Source organism: Mauremys reevesii, linkage group 17, assembly GCF_016161935.1.
Source record: "Mauremys reevesii isolate NIE-2019 linkage group 17, ASM1616193v1, whole genome shotgun sequence".
NCBI classification, from domain to species: Eukaryota; Metazoa; Chordata; order Testudines; family Geoemydidae; genus Mauremys; species Mauremys reevesii.
The window spans coordinates 2,118,834-2,138,971 of record NC_052639.1 but is presented as its reverse complement, the minus strand read 5'-3'; the positions used below and the strand labels follow the sequence as shown (position 1 = coordinate 2,138,971).

The following is a 20,138-nucleotide window of genomic DNA, read 5'->3' as shown; positions in this document are numbered from 1 at the left end:
GCCTCCTTCGTCAGCTACCGAGAGAGCGACAGAGCGAGTGCCTGGGCTGAACGGCTGCACTGGCAGCTTGAACCCCCTCCTCCCCGAGGCTCGGCCTGGCCCAGCCGCTTCCCCCTGCCCCTGCGGCCTGGAGTAGTGAGAAAATGCTCCCCCCGAATCCCTGTTCCACCCCCCTGCAAAATGTGACCCCTTTCATCACACTCAGGTCCCAGCTCCAGCCTCCCCAACCCTGAGCTCCCCATCGCTCCATTCACGGCCCTCTCTGGGGTTTGGCTGGTCTGGTCCCATCTCCCCGTCCTTTATGGAAACAGGTCACTTGGAACCAGGGGAGATTTCAGTGACCCCTCGCCGTGTGTGTGACACAGAGCCCACGAGAGCAGCTGTAATGGGGGTGGAGCCAGGGCAGGACACGCCCTCCCCGTTCACACCAGGCCCCCGAGCCCCCAGCCGCCCGCACTCACCTGGTCCAGATAGAGCGTCACCTGGTCGTTCTGCACCTCCAGCCTCTTCACCAAACGCTGCTTCTCCAGCTAGGAGCAGAGGGAGGAAACGGCTGAGCCAGGAAGGGAGGGGCTGGAGCTGGAGTCACTGCTCTGCTGGGGACTGGGACATGGGGCACCAAATGCCCCCGTGGCCGAGGGGCCTGGCTGCCACCCCCCATGCCAGTCACACCTGAGCACTGGGTGTCTGCTGGGGGAGGGGCGGGAGTCTAGACATGGGTGTTGTGTTGTAGGGGAGCTAAGCAGGGTCAGGACCTGCTCAGTGACTGGATGGGAGACCCAGGGCTGCCCAGTGCCCCACGGCAGGGGGCAGTGCTCTGCAGGGGGAGCTCCCCCTGGGGGTCAGAGCTGCAATCTGTGCTCTCCTGGGGGTCTGGGCTCTCCCCCATGGATCAGCCCCTGGTTTCATGCTGTGTGACTGGCCCGGCCTGTTCTCCTCCCTGGGAAGCTCACCTGCCGCAGGGAGCTCCTGACGGGGGTGTAGCCGGACGGCAGCTTGGCCTCGATGATGGCCATGTTGGTGGCTGGGCGCTCCCCGTTGTACCTGCAATGGGAACCGTGCGCTGAGGTCAGGGTTTCCTCTGAATACAGACCCCAGGGGGGTAGAGGGAGGAGGGGAGGCTGTGATGAACTGGGACTGTTCTTAATGTTCACTCTGAATACTGTGTTGGTGCCTTGGGTATGGCCGACCCTCTGTTGCCTGGCAACTAATGTCCAGACCCTTCTCCCCTGCAAGGGGATGCTAAAGGTGTGAGTGAACAAAGAGATCAGGTGGCCTCCTGGCCCGGGAAAGAGACACAGCCCAGAGAGGAGGGACTGGAGCAGGTTTGGTAGTTTTTGGAAGCTGGCTGGAAAATGGAGGGGAGTCCCGATGGGGTTCGGGCCTCCCAGCGGGGCTGTGGTCTCCCTGGGTCCCCAGATGGACCTAACTAAAGGGGGTCCTGTTGTCTGTACCGGCAAGACCTGTTTTGGACTGTGTTCCTGTCATCTAAATAAACCTCTGTTTTACTGGCTGGCTAAGAGTCACGTCTGACTGTGAAGTGGGGAGTGCAGGACCCGGTGGCTTCCCCAGGACCCTGCCTGGGCGGAGTCACTGTGGGAAGCATACAGAGGGGCAGAGGATGCTGAATGCTCCTAGGAGAGACCCAGGAGGTGAAGACGTGTGAGCTTCTTGCCCTGAAGACAGTCTGCTCTGAGGGAGAGGAGGCTCCCCAAAGTCCTGACTGGCTTTGTGGGGAGCAGTTCCAGAGCATCGCCTGGGGACTCCGTGACAACTGGTCATAGAGGTGGGATGTACTGCACTCTGTGAATGGCACTGCTTGCAGTACAGTGACTGGGGAGTAGTAAAACAAAGGAGGGATAATGAGGACCAGGCGTGCTGAAGGCTCAAAGAGAGACGGTTTCAGGGGGTGGTTAAGCTCTGGGAGTGTGTGACCAGAGAGAAAGACTTTTGCAGTAACAGGGTCCCCCGGGGGATTGCAGCGAGCGGTTCCAGGGGCGGAGGAGTCTGCCACTCGACCCTGGCAGAGAGGAGGTGACCTCAAGAAGGGCTGACACACTAGGGATCTCCTTGGAAACTGTGGGGAGCAGTGAGCACCCCGGCCTGCAAGTGGCCAGCAGGAAGAGGTATGCCAAGTGGCTTAAGGACGACCTGGTGGAGCTGTGCAAGCAGAGGGGGCTGCGCAGTGGGAGGCTCACCAAAGACCAACTGATTGCCCAGTTTGAGGAGGGAGATCGCGTGAATGAACTGATCCCTGTCTCTGAGGGAAGCAGCCTGGCAGATGCAGCACAGGCACCAATGTCTGTCCCCTCTGGGAGTGGTCAGCCAGCTGCTGAGGGCTTCCCAAGATCCCTTCTTCCTATGCCTAGGGGAAGCGTGGGAAGGGGCCCAGCAAATACCGAGGGCACCATAACACCCCCGGCCAGCAGAGGGTCCCCCCGGCGATGCTTAGCATCCGTGGAGCGGAAGCGGCTAAAATGGGGGAGAGAGCTAAAAATGAGAGAGATGGAGGATCATGAGAAACAGAGGCAGCACGAAGAGAGACAAAGGCAGCAGGAGCTGGAGGAGAAAGAGAGACAGAGGCAGCATGGAGAGAGACAGTGTCAGCATGAGCTGGAGCTGGCGAGGCTGAGGAGCAGCGGGCCCCTGGTTGCAGTGAGTGAGGGGGACCCAGGACTGTGCGGAGCTTTGATAAGTGCATCCTGGCCCAGTGTAAGGAGTGGGAGGACATGGATGACTTCCTGGATGCCTTTGAGACGGCCTGCAAGCTGCAGCAGGTAGATCCTGCGGACAGGCTCCGGGTTCTCACCCCCTTACTGGACTCCAAAGCCGTGGCATTGTACCACCAACTGGAAGGGGTGGAGAAAGGGGACTATGAACTATTCAAACAGGCCTTGTTGCCTGAGTTTGGGCTGACTCCTGAGATGTACCGGGAAAGGTTCCGGGGTCAGGATAAAATCCCTGAGGTCTCATATCTGCAACTAGCCATCTGCATGGATGGATATGCCAGCACTGGGCCCAGCTGAAGGGGACCTGGTTAAACTGCTGGTACTGGAGCAACTGTATGAGCGGTGCCCATCTGACCTGAGGCTGTGGTTGAGGGACCAAAAGCCAGAGAACCTGCGACATGTAGGGCAGTTGGCCGATGAGTTTGTGAAGAGATGGTCAGGGGGTGGCTGGAAGGAGTCCCAAAGGAACAGGCCCGCCATGAAGCAGCAAGAGAGTGACTCTGGGACCTCCCACAAGGGAAACATGGAGACCCCTCTCCCAAGGGGAACATCTGGCGTCAGGTCCAACCAGCCAGCTTGAGGGGACCAATGGGACATGGGCTGCTATTACCGTAGCCAAAGAGGCCACATACGGACCCAGTGCTCCAGGCTCAGGTACAGACCGAGCAGACTGGACCCACAGAGGGGTAACTGGGTAAAGGCCCAGCCGGACGAGGGGCAGGCTTCCCAGGCAACGGGGGCTGGCAGCTTATCAACTGTTCAGGAGGGAGGAGGGCCCCAAGCCAACTCCTCCGCAGAGCTGGATGCTCCGGACATCAAGTTTTCTATTTACAGGGTGGGCGCAGGGCTGTCCCTGTGGAGCGAGTGCATTGTTCCCCTCGAGGTGGATGGGAGGAAAGTCTATGGATACTGGGACATGTGCGCTGAGGTCATGCTGGCCCGGCCCAAGGTGGTAGCTCCAGAGCAGGTGATGCCCAACACCTATCTGACCCTGATAGGGGTGGGTGGGACCCCATTCAAGGTGCCTGTGGTGAGGGTACACTTGAAATGGGGGGACAAGAAGGGCCCCAAGGAAGTGGGGGTGCACCCCCATTTACCCACTGAGGTGTTAATGGGGGGGAACATGGAGAACTGGCCAAGCAACCCCCAGGGGGCTCTGGTCGTGACCCGTAGCCCAAACCTGCACGGGACACTGTGCCCTGACCTCGGGAAGGGTATCTTGCTCGAGGAGCAGGACCCTACCATGGCGTGGAGGGAATGCCCAGAGTCACAGCTCAAGGAGGCTGCGGCTTCAGACCCAGCCGGCAAGAGAGAGCAGGTGCCCATCCCTGTCCCAGCTGCTGAGTTCCAGGCCGAGTTGCAGAAAGATCACTCCTTGCGGAAGATAAGGGACCTGGCTGACCTCAGTGTGGTACAGACCATGGGGGGAGGTTGCCAGAAAAGGTTCCTGTGGGAGAAGGGGCTCCTGTACCGAGAATGGGCTCCCCCAGGGAAAATGGAGTCGGGGGATCAAGAGGCAGCTGGTGGTACCCCGGAAGTATCGCCGCCAGCTGCTGTGTTGGGCCCATGATATCCCCCTCTCAGGGCACCAGGGAACCCAGCAGAGGCTGCTATGGAACTTTTACTGGCCTGGGGTCTTTACTCATGTCCGACAGCACTGCCGATCCTGTGACCCCTGCCAGAGGGTGATGAAGGCCCGGGACAAGGTAAAGCCCAGAGAGGAGGGGCTGGAAGGGGTTTGGTAGTTTTGGAAGCTGGCTGGGAAATGGAGGGGAGCCCCGACGGGGGCTTGGCTCTTTCAGTGGCGTGGTGGCCTCCCTGGGGCCCCAGATGGACCTAATTAAGGGGGGTCCTGTTGTCTGTACCAGCAAGACCTGTTTTGGACTGTGTTCCTGTCACCTAAATAAACCTCTCTGTTACTGGCTGGCTAAGAGTCACGTATGACTGCGAAGTGGGGGTGCAGGACCCTCTGGCTTCCCCAGGACCCCACCTGGGCGGACTCGCTGTGGGAAGCGCACGGAGGGGCATATGCTGAATGCTCCTAGGAGAAACCCAGGAGATGAAGCCGTGTGAGCTTCTTGCCCTGAAGACAGTCTGCTCCAAGGGAGAGGAGGCTCCCCAAAGTCCTGACTGGCTTTGCGGGGAGCAGTTCCAGAGCATCGCCCAGGGACTCCGTGACAGAGGCCGCCCGTCCTCTCGGCCCTGCAGGCGTCTCTAACGCCTCTGCCTGCTCTGGGCTGTGAGCCCCACTAGCTCCCGGCCAGCCCTTAGCTCCCCAGCAAGGGGCCCGGCCCCAGGAGCTACTTGGGAGCCGACTGTCCATTAGATCAGCCCCGGGACCAGCCCTTTAGCCCCTGGCACATTCCAAGGGGCCCCCGCCTCTGCCCCGAGCCCTGTGGGGGGATGGCTCCCCCGGCGATCGATTCCTGCAGTGGGGCGGCTCTGCCCCAGCCATTTCCCTGCTGCCTGGGGCCTGCCCCTGCCCCCGGGCGCTCGGACCCAGCGGGGGTGGGGGCTGGGGGTCGTACCGGGAGTGCAGCACGAGGCTGAAGCGGGATGTGGCGCTCTCGGTGCACTCCTTCGGCTCCGTCTCCACCCGCAGGTCAAAGGTCACGGCGCTCTTTGGGGGCGGCACGTTGTAGCGCAGGATCAGCTGGGAGACAAGCAAGAGGGTTGGGGCAGAGCCTGCTGCCTCCGCCACCGCAGATCAGAGCCTGGGCCCAGAGCCAGGCGCCGTGGGGCAGGGCAAGGGCACAGACAGTCACCGCTGGGCCGGCTGGGCCCCAGGGGCTCCTGCACTCACCTGCACAAAGACACAGCCCTTGCCGCTGGCCCGCACCGTGTACTGCCCGGGGATCTCCTGCAGGGCCGCTCGCTGCAGCACCAGCCGGTTGGCGTTGTCCACGTGGAATTGCTGCCGGGCCCCGGCCTGGGAGCTCACCGTCACCGACACAGCCCCGCTCGCGCTGTATGTCAGGGCCGCATATTTGGCCAGCGCCTGCAGGGCCACCACCGTGTCCTGGGGAGGAGAGTCACCGAGCTGCTGTCATGCTCTGGGGAGAGGAGCCCGGCTCAGACTCACTGCAGCAGGATCGGGACCCACCGGGACGCTGACACTGGGACCCTGGTTCCCAGCCCCTGAGGGCAGGGGGCTCTGCACCCAGGACCCCCTCTCCCAGGAAGGGTCCTGGCTCAACTGCGGAGATGCAGCCCCTGGGGGCCTTCTGGCCCCTGTCACAGAGTGTGAGGGATACCGGGCCCTGCACCCCCGGTTTCCTGCACTTCACCATGACTCTCAGCCGGCCAGTAAAACAGGTTTATTTAGATGACAGGAACACAGTCCAAGACAGGCCTTGCAGGTAGAGACAACAGGAGCCCTCAGTTAGGTCCTCTTGGGGGGCCCCAGGGAGGCCAGAGCCCCGTTGGGAGGTCAGAGCCCCATCCGGGCTCCCCTCCATTTTCCCAGCCAGCTCCACACTGAAACTCCCTCCAGCATCTCACTCAGCCTCCCCCCGGCTCCTCCCCAACCAGTCCAGTTTCCCGGGCAGAGGTTGTTCCCTGGCCTCCAACCCTCCTCCTGGGTTCTCATGTTACATGCTCAGGTAGCCTCCCTCAAGGACAGTCTCCCATCCCCAATGCAGACAGTCCCAGCAAAACTCCCCTGCAGCCTTCCCAGGCCAACACTCCTCCCTCAGCATTCAAAGAACACTAAGAACATTCCCACTTAATCACAGCCCCTTCCTCCACCAGGCCCCAGCGCTGGTTTGCCCGAGGGCAGGGGTGTTACCTGCGTGGAGGCGAAGCCCCCGTAGGGGTTCTGCTGCTTGCTGAGCCAGCGGACGATCTGGGCGGCAGTCGCCATGTCGGCAGCAGACACGTTGGGCAGGGAGAGATAGGCCAGGAGCACATAAGCCGTCATCTCCACCTCCGCCGACGGGGCCTGGTTCCCATAGGGGCTGGGCAGGGCCTTCACCTTCCTCTGCCAGTGGAGCTGTCCCCCTAGGAGAGGGGCCGAGGGAAGGGCAGCCCCACAGTTGCAGTTACAACACAGTGGGTCACCTGTTTGCTTTCCAAAGGGGCCTCAGGAGTTTACCAGGCCATAGAGACTCCTGCTCCACACTGAATGCAGCCACCTCTGGGGCAGGACACGGCAGGTGATTCACAGTGCACAGGAGGGGTACAGAAGTGTAACACGACACCCCTGGGTGGGTCGTCAGCAGGGACTGAACCCTGGATCTCTGACTCGAAACCCCTGAGCCTCTGCTGCCCGAGCTACAAGCTGAGCCCAGGAGGCTCGCCGGCTCCAGGCACCCGCTAAAGCTCTCTGGGCTGCAGCCACTACACGGGGGCAGAGATCCCCTGTGTTAGTTTGGCCCCTTCCCAGAGCCAGACCCAGGCAAAGGGCAGGGGGCAGAGCTGATGCCAGGTTAACACCCCCCCTCGTGAGTGATCCCTGGGGTCCTGAAGACGGGACCATCACCCGAGAGCTGTTTCAGTCCAGAGTCCAACAGGCCCTCAGTGCACCCCTAGGAGCACAGCTCAGTCTGAGATCGAATGGGGCCGAGGAGATACACAGAGATCACTGGGGCGTGTTCATGATGAGTGTGAGGGCCCCAACCTGGGACTCCCAGCGCCCCCTGGCATCATGCCGAGGACTCCTTCAGCTCAGCACCGACACGGGGCAGCGCCACCTCCTGCGTCCCCAGCCGTGCTCCCAGTGGGCCTCAGGCCTCCCATGGGACCTTCTGCCGTATGGGGAGCTGGCCCCAGGCTGCATCGCTCACAGCACCACAAACCCAAGGGCATCTGTGCAGGGACAGGCTGGGGGAACTGGAGCTGGTAGACGGGAAGCCTCCCATGGGTCCATGGGGGGCACATGGTGCAGATAAGGGGGCACCCAGAGATCTGATTCCCTGTACAACCCCCTCTCCCAGAGCCAGCAGGGCCTAGCGAGCCCTGGCCCAGGGCAGACTGTCCCCTCCCAGCATTAGCCAGGCCAAGCCGAGAAGCCTCAGGCAGGGAGTCCCCAGCTGGGATGTCCCCAACACAGGATGGGGTCTGGTATCCTGCGGCATCTCCCCAAGGCTCGGTTACGCTCCGTTCCCCTTGGGAGCTGCCTACACAATGCCCTGCCCCACGGCTCGGAGCCCACTGGACCCGTCACGCTCCTGGCCCCGGGTGCTTTAGAGGGCTGGGTTGGGACACGGGGCTTTGCCCCTCTAGGCTCTCAGCTCCGATCCCCCCAGGCTGGCAGCGACCCAGCCTCGCCCCCCTTCGCTCCGTGCGCTGGGCCCTGGGAAATGGCGGGACGATCTCACTCCAGCTCTGAGGGGAGAAGTGTCCCCACGACAGAGCCCGGCGCGTCGGCCCCTCGCTGGCAGCCTCAGCAGAGACCACGGACTGACTGGGCCATGGAGACCCAGCTCCCCTGCCAGGCTGAGGGGGCCCCGGGGCAAGAGGCAACTGGGTGGGCAGGGCCGTGGGGGGCAGCTGGCCCTGCCCTGGGCCCAGAGGCCGGCAGCGAGGGGAGCACTAGAGCGAGGTGCTGCCGGTACCGGCGCTGACGCTGTGCTGGGCCAGGCGCTGCAGGAGGGCGTCCCGCAGCTCAGTGCTCCCCGCCAGCCCAAAGGCGTAGGCCAGCAGCGCCTGCGTGTAGAGGTCGCTGGTGCTCGACTCCCGGAGGCACTGGAGGGCCCTGGTCACCGTGGGGTCCTGGGACGGGGGAGACACCGAACAGACTCCCCGTCAGGCTGAGCCGGCCAGAGGAGACGCCCCGCGCCTGGGTGTGTCCCCCGGCACCCACCCCATGGGGCCACAATACCCCCCTCCCACCAGCCTGTCGTCACCTCCCAATCTATCCCCACCCGCATCCTGTGCCCCACAAACCTCGCCAGACTCCCTCCCCTGAGCACTAGACACCGAACAGACTCCCCGTAAGGCTGAGCTGGCCATAAGAGACCCCCTGCGCCTGGGTGTGTCCCCCGGCACCCACCCCATGGGGCTTTAATAATGTTCCACCAGGCAGAGAGCTGTCACCCATCTGTTGCCACTGCCACCTGTGCCCGGGGACCAGCTTGCCCAAGCCATGCCCAGATCCCCCAAGAGCCAGACCCAGATCCAGAAACTGGCCAAGTCGCTGAATCTTTCTGATTCCCCGACCCACTGTCCCCATCCCAACCTCTCCCTGACCTGCCTCCCAGTATCAACTCCTCTCCCCACTGCCTCCAACAGCACCCCAAATCCCTCCCTGGTACCAACCCCCACAGCTCCCCCATCTCACCCCAAATCCCTCCCTGGTACCAACCCCCCACAGCTCCCCCACCTCACCCCAAATCCCTCCCTGGTACCAACCCCTACAGCTCCCCACCTCACCCCAAATCCCTCCCTGGTGCCAACCCCAGCTCCCCATCTCACCCCAAATTCTTCCCTGGCACTAACTCCCCCCTCACTCTCACCAACAATCTCCAATTCCCCCCCAGCTGCCGGCCCCTCCCCTGGGACAGCCGGGCTTGGCCTCACCGTGAGGGGCTGCCCCAGCTCCAGCAGCGCTGCCGTGATATATGCTGAGAGAGAGAGCTCATCCACCACGCCGCCCTGAGAGGGATGGAGACACCGGGAGCTGGCTCAGACAGAGCTGCAGGGCATGTTGCCAGGAGCAGGTGAGCCGCTGCCCAGGACAGGCCCATTGGGACAGAGACGACCCAGCTCCAGCGCTCCGAGTGGCTGGATTTGGGTCCTGCCTCCTGCTGGGTCCTGCCAGGCCCATCTGGATCCCGAGCAGCTGCCCCCAGTTGTAGCAGCCACTCACTGTGGCAGTGAGTTCCACAGCTTTGTTATAGGGAGAGGCGGTAGCTGATCCATTTTCAAGGCTGTATAAAATTTCAGTACAAAATCCTATCTGATCCACCCTGGAACCAGAGGTTGGGAAGTTGGTTTGAACTGACATTTGCCAGTTTTCCTGTGAAGACCAGGGGCCGTTTCTGGGAGGCTGAGGGATTTTCCCCTCACTGGGCAAGTTCCTGCTCATTAAATAGTCCCCCTGTGCAGGAATCTGGACTTGGCCTAAGATTTGTCTCCTTCTTGCTCCCAAAACAGCCGGGTACAGCCCTTGCCCCTCCCGGAGAGTCCCAGCTTCCTGCAAACTCAGGGGCAGTGGCAGGAATTGGGCTGTGACTCGAGCTGAGTGGGAATTTCCTGCTGAAATGATTTCTCGACAGACGATGCAGTTTCCACAAAACCAAAACTCTGCAGGAAAATGTTACTTTTGCTGAAATGTTTCGATTTCTGTTGGGAAAATGGAAACGCAACATTCTGCAGTGTGGCAGTAGGGCCCAAATCGCAGCCTCTCGGGTTGGCGACCTGAACCGAAACCTTCCACTTCGAACCGGTTCAACATTCAGTTGGACTGGCCTCGTGCCCCCGCTCCCCCATGGACTCGGCTCCTTCGGACTACATCTCCCATGATGCACTGAAACCGCCCTTCTGACTGAGCCGTGTGAGGAGTTGTGGGAGTCACATGACTTCAGGGCTGGGCTGGGCCCTGCCCCTCAGGCTCTCTATGCCAGGCAATGAGTGCGGTGTCTGCTCAGTGCCTGCGGGGAGACTGGGCTGTGCAGGAGCCGGGGGCGCTGGGCCAGGGCTGCTCCCCCGTTCGGTGCAATAACCCGCTGCCCCGGCCATTCCAGCCATTCAGCCATTGCTAAAAACCCAGGGAAATCCCCCAACCCGAAACGGGTCACAACAACCAGCTGCCCTGAGGGGCCCCCATCTCCTTCCCCAGCTTGTCCCCCCTCCCCCATCCCATCAGCCTGTGCCCCCAGCCTCCCACCTGCAGGGCGTTGTTCAACAGCTTCCCCACACTGCGGAAGCAGCCGGTCTTCCGCTGACGGCGCTGCAGCCACCTTAGGGCGTCTTCTAGGTGCTTCTCGTCGATGGAGATGTAGGGCCTGGCCTGGCCAAAGGACTTGAGAACGAAGGCCGTCAGCCTGGGCGGGGAGAGACCACGTGAGAGGAACACTTTGCAGGAGATGCTGCGGGCCAGGAGGGAGGTGCGTGGGGGACGGGGCTGGGGGGTCACCATTGTGGGGGTGAGCAGAGCTGTCAGGGGAGCCCAGAACGGGAGTGGGGGTGTGATGGAGTAGGGACCGTCTGTGTGGGGGATGGGAGAGCCGGGGATGACTTTAGGTGAGAGACAGGACCTGAGCCACTAATCTGAGCCAGGCAGGGGGGAGGGGTGTCAGCACCTTTGCCTGGGAAGCTGGACAAAAGAAGGGGGCTGCTGGAGGGAGTTAGTTCAGTTTCGGTTTTGGGCTGGGTGGTGGAAAAGACGGTTCCTCACCGTAGTAACTGGTGCTCTTCGAGATGTGTTGCTCCTATCCATTCCAGTTAGGTGTGCGCGCCGCGCGTGCACGGCTCTCCGGAACATTTTTACCCTAGCAACTCCGGCGGGCCGGCTGGGTGCCCCCTGGAGTGGCGCCGCTATGGCGCCAAATATATACCCCAGCCGGCCTGTCCGCTCTTCAGTTCCTTCTTGCCGGCTACTCCGACAGTGGGGAAGGAGGGCGGGTCTGGAATGGATAGGAGCAACACATCTCGAAGAACAACAGTTACTATGGTGAGTAACCGTCTTTTCTTCTTCGAGTGATTGCTCCTATGCATTCCAGTTAGGTGATTCCCAAGCCTTACCTAGGCGGTGGGGTCGGAGTGAGACGTGGCAGAGTGTAAGACTGCTGAGCCGAAGGCTGCATCATCTCTGGATTGCTGCACCAACGCATAGTGGGAGGCGAAGGTGTGGACAGAAGACCAGGTGGCCGCTCTACCGATGTCCTGGATGGGGACATGGGCCAGGAAGGCGGCCGACGAGGCGTGCGCTCTCGTCAAGTGAGCGGTGAAGTGGCATGGTGGCACACGAGCAAGCTCGTAGCATGTCCGGATACATGCCGTCACCCAGGAGGAAATCCACTGCGAGGAGACCGGCTCGCCTTTCATGCGGTCGGCAACTGCTACAAACAGCTGGGTCGAACGTCGGAAGGGCTTCGTCCGCTTGATGTAAAAGGCAAGGGCCCTGCGGACGTCCAGGGTGTGAAGCTGTTGTTCCCGAGGGGAGGCGTGCGGCTTCAGGAAGAAGACCGGGAGGAAGATCTCATGGTTGAGGTGGAAGGCCAACACCACCTTAGGGAGGAAGGCCGGGTGTGGTCGAAGCTGCACCTTGTCTCCGTGGAAGACGGTGTACGGTGGACCAACCGTTAGAGCATGGAGCTCAGAGACTCGTCGCGCTGATGTAATTGCGACGAGGAAGGCTGTCTTCCAGGAGAGGTAGAGCAGAGAGCACATGGCCAGAGGCTCAAAGGGCGGTCCCATAAGCTTGGCCAGAACGAGGTTTAAATCCCAGGTCGGGGCAGGACGCCGCACCAGTGGGTACAAGTGGTCCAGGCCTTTAAGGAAGCGGGAAACCATCGGGTTGGAGAAGATGGACCGACCTCCCATAGATGGCCGAAAGGTGGACACTGCTGCCAGGTGTACCTTCAAGGAGGAGACCGCAAGACCTTGCTCCTTAAGGTACCAGAGGTAGTCCAGGATGGTAGGGACAGGGACTACGAAGGGATTGAGGCCTCGTTGGTCACACCAGAGCGCGAACCGCTTCCATTTCGCAAGGTAGGTGGAGTGAGTGGAAGGCTTTCTGCTCTCTAGCAGGACTTGCTGCACTGCCACCGAACAGTCCCTCTCTGCGTGGGTTAACCATGCAGGTACCAAGCTGTAAGATGGAGGGACTGCAGGTTCGGATGGTGGAGTCTGCCGAAGTCCTGCGTGATGAGGTCCGGCCATAACGGAACGGGGATGGGATCCCGAACGGAGAGCTCGAGCAGAAGGGTGTACCAGTGCTGCCTCCGCCAGGCCGGAGCTACGAGTATGACGTGGGCTCTGTCCCTCCGAAGCTTCAGTAGCACTCGGTGTACGAGCGGGAACGGAGGGAAGGAGTAGAGGAGGTGATCCGTCCAGGAGCAAAGGAATGCGTCCAACAGGGAGCCTGGTGAGCAACCCTGGTATGAGCAAAACAGGTGGCACTTCCTGTTCTCCTTGGAGGCAAATAGGTCTATCTGGGGAAACCCCCACCTCCGGAAGATTGTGTGGACGACATCGGGATGGAGGGACCACTCGTGGGAGAGGAACGACCTGCTGAGATGGTCGGCCAGCGTGTTCTGCACTCCCGGAAGAAAGGACGCTTCCAGGTGAATTGAGTGGGTCATGCAGAAGTCCCACAGGAGCATCGCTTCCTTGCAGAGCGGGGAGGAGCGGGCTCCGCCCTGCTTGTTCACATAGAACATCGCCGTTGTGTTGTCCGTGAACACCGCTACGTATTGGCCTTGCAGACGGGCGTGGAAGGTGTGGCACGCCAAGCGGATTGCTCGCAGCTCCCAGACGTTGATGTGGAGAGAGAGCTCCTGGGGTGACCAGAGACCCTGGGTGTGAAGGTCACCCAGGTGGGCCCCCCATCCCAGCGCCGAGGCATCCTTGGTCAGTGTAACGGATGGACGAGGAGTGCGGAACGGGACTCCTGCACACACGACCTCTGGGTCCAGCCACCAGCTGAGCGAAGCGAGGGTAGGCTTCGTGACCGTGACTACCCTGTCTATGGAGTCGCGGTGCGGGCGGTACACTGACGCCAGCCAGGATTGAAATGGGCGAAGGCGCAGCCTCGCGTAGGCGGTGACAAACGTGCACGATGCCATGTGGCCCAGGAGGCATAGGCAGGACCGAACTGTCATAGTGGGAAAGGCGTGCAGGTCTCGGATGATGGAGACCATCGTCTGGTGCCGAGATCGAGGGAGGCAGGCCCTGGCTACCGTGGAGTCGAGGACCGCTCCAATGAACTCCACTCTCTGCGATGGAGTCAAAGAGGACTTTTCGGCATTGACAAGAAGGCCCAGTACCCGAAACAGGGATAGTATTTTGGAAATTTGCTCTGCGACCAGTTGTTGGGATGGCCCGCGAACCAGCCAGTCGTCGAAATACGGGTAGACGTGAACGCGACGACGGCGGAGATCTGCAGCAACTACCGCCATGCACTTGGTGAAGACCCTCGGTGCGGTGGATAGGCCGAAGGGTAGTACCGCAAACTGGTAGTGCGCACTGTTGACCATGAAACGTAGATAGCGTCGATGGGGAGGGTAGATCGCGATATGGAAGTACGCGTCCTTCATATCGAGGGCAGCAAACCAGTCTCCCGGATCCAGGGAGGGAATGATGGTCCCCAGGGTTACCATGCGAAATTTGAGCTTGACCATGTACTTGTTGAGCTCCCGGAGGTCCAATATGGGTCTGAGACCTCCTTTCGCCTTGGGGATGAGGAAATAACGGGAATAGAATCCCCTGCCCCGCCTGTCGTGCGGCACCTCCTCTATAGCACCCAAACTCAACAGCGTCTCGACCTCTTGTAGGAGGCATTGCTCGTGAGAGGGGTCCCTGAAGAGGGACGGGGAAGGTGGGCGGGAAGGAGGGGGGCGAAATAAACTGAAGGCGGTAACCATACTGGATAGTACGAAGTACCCAGTTGTCCGATGTTATTTGGGACCACGCCGGGAGGAAGCGGGAAAGGCAGTTGCAAAACAAAGGGGTTGTTCTTGGAAAGGGTCTAATGGGCCGTCCTCGGGCGTCCCATCAAAACTGTTGCTTGGGCCCTTGCGGGGCCTTGGACGACGCCTGGGCCTGGTTGCGCCTGCTGCCGGATGGCCTACGGCGGTTTAGACCGTTCCGCCGACTATTATACGGCCTTGACCTGGCCTGGGTAAAAGACCGGTAGGGCTGTTGCTGCCGGAAAGAGCGCCTCTGGGTAGCTGGTGTGTGCATACCCAGAGTGCGGATAGCTATACGACCGCCCTTGAGGGTCTGGATCCTGGAGTCCGTTTTCTCCAAGAACAGACTGTGAGTCTCAAAGGGGAGGTCCTGTAGGGTATACTGCACTTCCGGCGGCAAGGTGGAGGACTGCAGCCAGGAGATGCGCCGCATAGTCACTCCGGAGACCAAAGTCCTGGCCCCTGAGTCCGCCGAGTCCAGAGCAGCCTGGATGGAGGACCTGGAGGCTTTTCTGCCCTCTTCGACCAGAGCCGAGAACTCTTGTCGGGAAGCCGTCGGGATCAGCTCCGAAAACTTAGTGAGGGACACGAAAATGTCAAAGGTGTAACGAGCTAGGAGGGCCAACTGGTTTGCAATCCGAAGCTGGACACCCCCCGCCGAATACACCTTCCGGCCCAACAGGTCCATGCACCTGGCGTCCTTAGACTTTGGTGCTGGGGCTGGCTGTCCGTGCCTCTCACGGTCGTTAACAGACTGCACGACGAGTGAGTCTGGAGCAGGGTGAGTGTACAAATACTCGTACCCTGTGGGGGGGACCGAGTATTTTCGTTCAACGCCCCTTGCAGTAGGAGGGACGGATGCCGGCGACTGCCAGATGGTAGTGGCATTTTTCTGAATGGTCTTAATAAACGGGAGGGCCACCCGCACCGGGGCCTCGGCTCCGATGACGTTGGTCACCGGGTCTTCGTCTTCCGGGACCTCCGCCACCGGGAGCTCAATAGCTTTCGCCACCCTGCGAAGAAGGTCCTGGTGGGCCCGCAGGTCAATCGGGGGAGGGTCCGCCGTAGCGGCACCCACCACCGCCTCATCCGGTGAGGAAGACGAGGAAAGAGTCTGGACCACCACATCTGCAGGTGGTTGCTCCGGGGCTTGGGAAGCTCTATCATGCCCCGGATGCTCTGCGGGACCTGATGGCGACAGGGCCTCCCCTGGTGGTGTCGGGGGAGGCCTGCTCACCGTGGCTTCTGGCACCCTGTGTTCAGCACCCGCTGGGTGCGGGGGGAAAGGGAGCCCTTGGGGCTCATGGTAGGCCCAAGGGACCCAAAAACCCCACTGCTGTGGTCCAAGGTCCTGGTTCTGGGTGCCCGCCCGGAGATCTCTCCTGCTGCCCGCCTGGGAGGCGACTGATGACTGACGCGAAGGCCACGGGGGGGCAGAGGCGCTGATGGAGTGCGCCGTGGAAGGAGGCAGCTTGTCCCTGGACGGTGCCGAGGATCGGTGCCGGCCGTCACGGTGCCAGGATGGAGATTGGGACCGTCAATTGCCTCGGTACTGGGAGCCTGACCGCGACCTCGATCGGCGGTGACGGGAGCGGCTTCGGGAGTCGTGGCGCCGAGATCGGTACCGGGAGCCAGACCTCCGACGGTACCGTCGGTCCGGTGACCGGGACCGTGAGCGTCGCCGGGAGTGCGACCGGTACCGCGATACTGAGCGGTACCGGGACTGCGACCGGTGCCGAGACGGGGAGCGGTACCAAGACGGTGATCTGTGCCGGGATCGGGATCGGCGTGATGGTGACCGTTTCCTGGATCGGGACCGGGTCCGAGACTTGGAGCGCCGTCCATCCCGTCTGTCGGGGGTCGGGGGCCGCATCATTGCCGGCTTGCCCACCGACTGAACAGCCCGCACTGGCGGCGCCGGGGGCCGGAGGCTCGGTGCCTCTGCAAGCTCGATAAGCTCCCTCGCCGTCGCGAATGTCTCAGGCGTGGACGGGAGATGCAGCTCGACCGCGGTCGGCACCGGGGAGCAGGGAGGTACCGGACTCGACGGCTCTTGAGGTGCCGGAGTCAACGGAACCGTGCACGGCTTGTGCACTACCACAGCCAGTGCCGGAGGTGCCGGTGATGGCTGGGTAAGCTGTCCCGAAGTCGGAGGCTTAGGAGCCAAGTGCGCCGTCTTCCGTTTCCTCGGTGGAGAGAGGGAACGGTGCCGGGACTTCGGTGCCATCTGCGAAGCTTTAGCCACGTCGGTGCCAGGGCGGCTCGGTGCCGCTGGTGCGCTGCGCGCCGAGGACGGTTTCGGTGCCACTGGGGATGGAGCGGGAGGCTGAAGTGCCGACTCCGTAAGGAGCTGCTTGAGGCGAGAGTCTCGCTCCTTTCTCATGCGCGGCTTAAACACCGTGCAGATCGGGCACTTATCTGTCCTGTGAGATTCCCCGAGGCAGCGCAGGCAGGAGTCGTGCGGGTCGCCAATGGGCATGTGCCGCTGGCAAGCCGCACAGGCCTTAAACCCCGGTGCCTTGGGCATGAGCCCGCACCGGTCGTGGAAGAAGAGGGGCTAACCCCTCTAATTCCCTTACTATACTATAACTACTAAACTTATTCAACTAATCTAACAGCTAAACTAAGTTAACCAACTATATACACTGAAGAAATGGAGAAACGCTAGGGCTGTGGAGGTAAGAGAGCACTCCACTGTTCCAACTGGCCGTCACGGGCTGTAAGAAGGAACTGAGGAGCGGACGGGCCGGCTGGGGTATATATTCGGCGCCATAGTGGCGCCACTCCGGGGGGCGCCCAGCCGGCCCGCCGGAGTTGCTAGGGTAAAAATGTTCCGGAGAGCCATGCACGCGCAGCGCGCACACCTAACTGGAATGCATAGGAGCAATCACTCGAAGAAGAATTCAGGGAATCCCAAGCTGGGGACTAAGCTTCCTGAACTCCCAGAAGGACCAGATTGAGGGGTCCTGGTTGTGCCTACAAGCTCTGCTGTAGCCTGCGTTCCTGTTGTCCAATAAACCTTCTGTTTTACTGTGGCTGAGAGTCAGTGTGAGTCCCAGGAAGAGGGGTGCAGGGCCGGACTCCCCCACACTCCGTGACAACCGGTGATAGCGGTGGAATTGACTGCACCCCATGGACGGCGCTTCCTGCAGTAAGTGACAGGGGAGCAGTAAAACGAAGGGACAATTTTAGGGGCGATTAACCCCTGGGAATGTGCGACCAGAGAGAAGGACTTTTGCAGTAACAGGGTCTCCCGGGGGATCACAGCAAGCGGTGCTGGGGCAGAGGAGTCTGCAGCTCGACTCTGGCAGAGAGGTGGTGACCTCAGGAAGGATTGGCACGCTAGGGGTCTCCCTGGAAACCGTGGGGAGCAGAGAACACCCAGGCCTGCGAGTGGCCAGCAGGAAGAGGTATGCGAAGCGCCTTAAGTGTGACCTGGTTAAACTGCTGGTACTGAAGCAACTGTATGAGGTGCCCACCCGACCTGAGGCTGTGGTTGAGGGATCAAAAGCCAGAGAACCCGCGACATGCAGGGCGGCTGGCTGATGCGTTTGTGAAGAGCCGGTCGGGGGGTGGCAGGGAGGAGTCCCAAAAGAACAGGCCCGCTGCGATGCAGAGAGAGAGTCACTCTGGGACCTCCCAAAGGGGAAATAGGGAGAACCCCCTCCCAAGGTGAACGCCCAAGGACACGGCTCAGAGAGGCTGCAGCCTCAGACCCAGCCAGCAGAAGGGAGCAGGTCCCCATCTCTGTCCCAACTGCTGAGTTCCAGGCTGAGTAGCAGAAAGATCCCTCCTTGCGGAGGCCAAGGGACCTGGCCGACCTCAGTGCGGTACAGTCCATGAGGAGAGGTTGCAAGGAGAGGTTCCTGTGGGAGAAGGGGTTCCTGTACTGAGAATGGGCTCCCACAGGGGAAGTAGAGTCATGAGGTTTCAGGAGGCAGCTGGTGGTTCCCCAGAAGTTTCGCCACGAGCTACTGTACCTGGCCCATGACATCCCTCTCGCAGGGCCCCAGGGAATCCGGTGCACCAGGCAGAGGCTGCTACAGAACTTTTACTGGCCTGGGGTCTTTACCCATGTCCGACAGTACTGCCGATCCTGTGACCCCTGCCAGAGGGTGGGAAAGGCCCGGGACAAGGCTTTGAGGCCTTTACCCATCATAGAAGAACCTTTCCAGAAGGTGGCCATGGACATAGTGGGACCTCTCAGCAAGACGACCCGGTCGGGGAAGAAATACATTCTAGTGGTGGTAGATTTTGCCACTCGCTACCCCGAGGCGGTGGTCTTGTCCTCTATGGAAGCAGACACCGTGGCAGATGCACTGCTGACCATTTTCAGCCGGGTGGGGTTCCCCAAGGAAGTCTTAACAGACCAGGGGTCCAACTTCATGTCGGCCCTGCTCCGGTGCTTGTGGGAGAAATGTGGGGTCTGGCACAACTGGGCCTCAGTGTATCACCCCCAGTCCAATGGGCTGGTGGAAAGGTTCAATGGGACACTAAAGATGATGCTAAAAACATTTATGCACCAGCACCCACAGGACTGGGACAAGTACTTACCTCACCTGCTGTTCGCGTACCGGGACGTACCCCAGGAATCCACTGGGTTTTTGCCTTTCGAACTGTTATATGGAAGGCGGGTAAGGGGGCCCCTGGACCTGATCAGAGACGAATGGGAGGGGAAGACCGTTCCCGATGGAGAGTCAGTGGTGGAGTACGTCCTGACCTTCCAGGAAAGACTTGCCGAGCTCATGGGCCTGGCCAGGGAGAATCTGGCCCGAGCCCAGAGGAAGCAGAAGGTCTGGTATGACCGCACAGCGTGGGCCCGCGCCTTCGCCACTGGGGATCACGTGATGGTTCTCATCCCCATGAGAAAGAACAAACTCCAAGCCGCCTGAGAAGGGCCCTTCAAGGTTGTCAAGCAACTAAATGAGGTAAACTATGTGGTGGAGCTGTCTAACCAGGCACATCACCGCCGGGTGTACCATGAAGCCATACTATGACGGGGGAATGTGGTGGTGGCCGTGTGTGGACATTGGGAAGAGCAGGGAGATGACCCTTTAGTGGATCTATTCCCTGGGACAAAAGTTGGTTCCCCCCTGGAGGCAATTCCCCTCTCTGATCAGCTGACCCTGGCCCAGCACGCTGAGATCAGAGGGGTGCTGCATCTATACTCTCAGCTGTTTTCCAACCAGCCTGGACGTTCTAATTTGACTGTCCACCGGGTGGAGACTGGGTCACATCCTCCTATAAGATGCTCCCCTTTTTGAGTCACCGGGAAAACTGCCCAGGACCTAGAAAGAGAGGTCAGGGACATGCTGGCTTTGGGGGTGATCCAGCCATCTTCCAGACCTTGGGCCTCGCCAGTGGTTCTGGTCCCCAAAAGGGATGGGTCGATCCGGTTCTGTGTGGACTATCGAAAGCTCAATGCTATCACCGTATCTGATGCCTACCCCATGCCCAGGCCTGATGAGCTCCTAGACAAACTGGGAGGTGCTCGGTACCTCACCACCATGGATCTTACAAGGGCTACTGGCAAGTGCCGCTGGACGCAGATGCCAGGCTGAAATCGGCCTTTATCACCCCTCTGGGACTCTACGAGTTTCTGACCCTGCCCTTCGGCCTCAAGGGAGCACCAGCCACCTTCCAGCGCCTTTTGGATCAGCTACTGAGGGGAATGGAGAGTTTTGCCATGGCGTATATCGATGACATCTGCATCTTTAGCTGGACCTGGGAGGACCACGTGTCCCAGGTTAAACAAGTGCTGGACCGACTCCAAGAGGCTGGGTTAACCATAAAGGCTGAGAAGTGCAAGGTGGGGATGGCTGAAGTATCTTACCTG

At 60.8% G+C, this 20,138-nt stretch overlaps 3 protein-coding genes across 4 annotated transcripts in view; all 3 read right to left on the bottom strand.

Annotated features, from left to right (window-relative positions):
- The window catches only part of LOC120385031 (alpha-2-macroglobulin-like protein 1), a 144,799-nt gene that overhangs the window by 1,256 nt on the left and 123,405 nt on the right, over positions 1–20,138 (bottom strand). The gene's annotated exons all lie outside the window — the stretch shown is intronic.
- The window catches only part of LOC120385032 (alpha-2-macroglobulin-like protein 1), a 218,429-nt gene that overhangs the window by 139,788 nt on the left and 58,503 nt on the right, over positions 1–20,138 (bottom strand). The gene's annotated exons all lie outside the window — the stretch shown is intronic.
- LOC120385034 (alpha-2-macroglobulin-like protein 1) overlaps positions 9,453–20,138 on the bottom strand; it is a 47,329-nt gene continuing 36,643 nt past the window's right edge. Inside the window, exons 12-13 of one of the 2 annotated variants that reach the window (XM_039504113.1) lie at positions 10,558–10,714; positions 9,453–9,598 (exon numbers count right to left, since the gene is read on the bottom strand). In XM_039504113.1, coding sequence (XP_039360047.1) covers positions 9,593–9,598; positions 10,558–10,714 — 163 coding nt within the window. In that variant the 3' untranslated portion in view covers positions 9,453–9,592. Of the gene's footprint in view, positions 9,599–9,802; positions 10,014–10,557; positions 10,715–20,138 lie in introns of those variants that run through there. The other variant, XM_039504112.1, reaches the window with a different exon arrangement.